The 3168-nt window shown below is 47.4% G+C and overlaps 1 protein-coding gene across 1 annotated transcript; it reads right to left on the bottom strand.

Annotated features, from left to right (window-relative positions):
• Positions 1-219: 219 nt before the first annotated feature.
• On the bottom strand, positions 220-1498 carry LOC118580098 (sperm motility kinase X-like). Its single transcript, XM_036181896.1, has 2 exons — positions 379-1498; positions 220-269 (listed from the first exon to the last, which is right to left on the bottom strand). The coding sequence occupies exons 1-2, from the start codon at positions 1496-1498 to the stop codon at positions 220-222; spliced, it is 1170 nt and encodes a 389-aa protein (XP_036037789.1).
• Positions 1499-3168: the final 1670 nt, after the last annotated feature.

Below are 3168 nucleotides of genomic sequence, written 5' to 3'. Positions count from 1 at the left end.
CTGAGCAGTGTGTGTGAGTACAGGCTATCATCACACTGTCAGGCTGGTCACTGGACAAGGACACTGGTTCTGGTGATAGATCCCCAGAGGATGAGCTGCTCTCTGTTGTACGGGCATCCCTGGTGGTCAGGGTCCACAGTTCCTCCCTGGGAAGTGAGTTGTTTTTTGGAAGTGTGTCCTGAGGACCCACATGGCTCCCTGGCTCAGCACCATAGCTACTCATGGAGTGGGTACAAAGGGCAGCATCATCACCTTGATGGCAGGCTGCCCTGAAATAAGAGATGGTCCTCTTCAGAAGGGAGCACTGGGGAGCAGCAGACAAGATGGCCCTCTTGCCTCCCTCCATCCTTAAATGTTTCTCATTGTTGGGAAGCTGACATTTGCAGGGGGAGGTGTGAAGGGCAGGTTTGCTGGCTGTCTGGTTCAGGGGAAGAGGGAAGGTGGAAAGATCGGCAGGGGTCATACAAGGTGTAACAACTGGCTGCACAGGCTTCACTTGGTTCTCCTGGCTGTTCTCCCAGGGGCTCTTGTGTTGTAATATCAGATACGTAGCCATTGTTCCATTGAAGGTTTGTGCTTTTAAAGATTCCAGGACCTCATAAGGGTCATACCCCAAATCAGCCATGATGGTTATAATAATGGGGTTTGGGAGACTGGGGAACTCCTCCACGGAAAACTCAAGAGAAGGCACCTCACCTTGCGTGAGCCACGGGTGGTGCATGATGCAGTCTACAGTAGCCCTCTTGCTGGGGTCCAGGGTGAGTAACTGACCAATTACATTTAGTACATTTGCAGAAAGATAAGACGGGCTGTAGTATTTTGCACACAGGATCTTCTGCTTTATCCCAGGATGGGTAGGTGCTTGAAAAGGGAGGCACCCCATGGTCATAAAGTAGAGGAGGACTCCCAGGCTCCACATATCAGCTGCGGGTCCATCATAGTCTTTTCCCTGCAGGAGCTCTGGGGCACAAAATGGGAGGCTGCAGAAGAATGAGTGCAGCTTCTGCCCAGGGCTCACCTGCACGCCCAGCCCAAAGTCACTGAGCTTGATGTTGCCCTCACCATCCACCAGGATATTTTCTGGCCTCAGGTCTCCATGCACGACACCTTTTGAATGACAGTAACGCACAGCACTCCCAATCTGCTGGAAAATTGGACGGGCCTCCTCCTCCTGCAGATGTCCATCCTCCTGGATCCAGTCCAGCAGCCTTCCCCGACTCGCATGCTCCATTACAAGGTAGGTGTTGACAGTGGTGTTGATTACCTGATAAAGCTGGATGACATTGGGATGGCTGAGGGATTTCATGATATCGGTTTCTGATGTGACAATAGAGGAGTTCCTTGGCAGGATTTTCAATGCCACCTGGGTCTGGGTGAGGAGATGGCAGGCGAGCTTCACTTCACCAAAGCTGCTTTGGCAGATGGTGTTCAAGATCTTGTAATTATTTCTGAGGGATGGCTCATCCGAGGCTGTGACCTTGAGATCCAACACCACCATTATTGTGCCAGTTAACTGTGCTGGGTTAAAAATTAAAATAATGGAAATCAGTTCTCAGAGGGAAATGTGACTCTAATTCCCACATTAGAAAGACAGACTGGGCTGGGCAGTGGTAGCGCACACCTATAATCCCAGCACTCCAGAGGCAGAGGCAGGTGGATCTCTGAGAGTTCAAGGCCAGCCTGGTCTACAAAGCTAGTCCAGGACAGGCTCCAAAGCTACAGAGAAACCCTGTCTCGAAAAACAAAACAAACAACAACAGAAAGAAAGAAAGAAAGAGAGAGAAAGAAAGAAAGACAGAAAGAGAGAGAGAGAAAGGAAGGAAGGAAGAAAGGAAGGAAGGAAGGAAGGAAAGAAGGAAAGAAGGAAGGAAGGAAAGGTGAAAGAAAGAAAGAAAGGAACGAAGAAAGAAAGTCAGAATGGGCCATGCTCTTGCTACTTACTGCCCAGCCTGCCGCACCTGCTGTGTGCCCAGCAAACAAGTCCTAAAATAAACACATCTCAAATTGACAATTCAATGATGCTTCTTGAGGCCACAGAAAACCAAAACAAGCCAAGCACTAAAGCAGTAGACTGAAAGAAAAAAACCAGAGCAAAAATGAAGGAAATGGGATATAAAAGAATATGAAAGCTTGTAGAGAAGGAGAGTTAACTGAGAGCAGAGCTGAGCTGAAAGCCTGAACCCAGCTCCCAGAGAACGTGAATAAGGGACAAGAAAGGCTACAGTGTTATAGACGATACCACTGACATCCAGAGCATGAAGGAATATTTTGAAAACCAACATTCCAGAGAACTGGAAAAATCTGGAAGAAAAGGCTAAGCTTCTAGACACACATGGCCCATCAGCATCAAACCAAGAAGAGGAAAACACCATATTGAGTACAAGTAACAAGATCAAAGTAGTGATTAAATAATCTCCCAGCAAAGAAAACCCCAGGTGCAGATGGATTCACTGAGGCTCTGAAGACCTTTTACAGAAGGACCATACCAACATCTAACCATTCCCTAAAGCAGAAATGGAAAGAGCTCACCCTACACAGCAAAGATGATCCTGACATCAGAGCTGGTTAGAGACACAAGCAAAAGGGAAATTATAAGCCTATTTCCAGGACAAATGTATATTTGAAAATCCTTTGTAAGAACACTTAATACTCTACACCAAATTCAATGACACATTAAGAAGGCCAGACTTCATGACCAAGATGAGATCACCAAGTAACCCAAGGATAAGGATGTTGCAACATACACGAATTGTTCACACACACACACACACACACACACACACACACACACACTCACACACACTCACACACACGCACAGAGACAGACAGACAGAGACAGAGGCACACAGACAGACAGACATAGAGAGAGGGAGACAATAGAATGAAGGACAAGAATGACACACCTGGCCATGAAGAGTGACCATCATTTTCAGGAAAATGGGTGGAACTAGAGATCATGTGTTATGTGAGATCCTGATCTAAAACCTACACAAGAAAATGGGTGGAACTAGAGATCATGTGTTATGTGAGATCTTGATCTAAAACCTACACAGGGCTGCCCAGGTGGCTCAGGCAGTAAAGGTGCCTGCCGCCAAGCCTGACCGGAGTTCCATCCCTGGAACCCACAGTGGGAGGAGACAACTGACTTCTAAAAGTTGCCCTCTACCT

The sequence above is a fragment of the Onychomys torridus genome, chromosome 3 (assembly GCF_903995425.1).
Source record: "Onychomys torridus chromosome 3, mOncTor1.1, whole genome shotgun sequence".
NCBI classification, from domain to species: Eukaryota; Metazoa; Chordata; class Mammalia; order Rodentia; family Cricetidae; genus Onychomys; species Onychomys torridus.
Note: the sequence above shows the minus strand (reverse complement) of the source record. Positions and strands in the feature narration are given on the sequence as shown.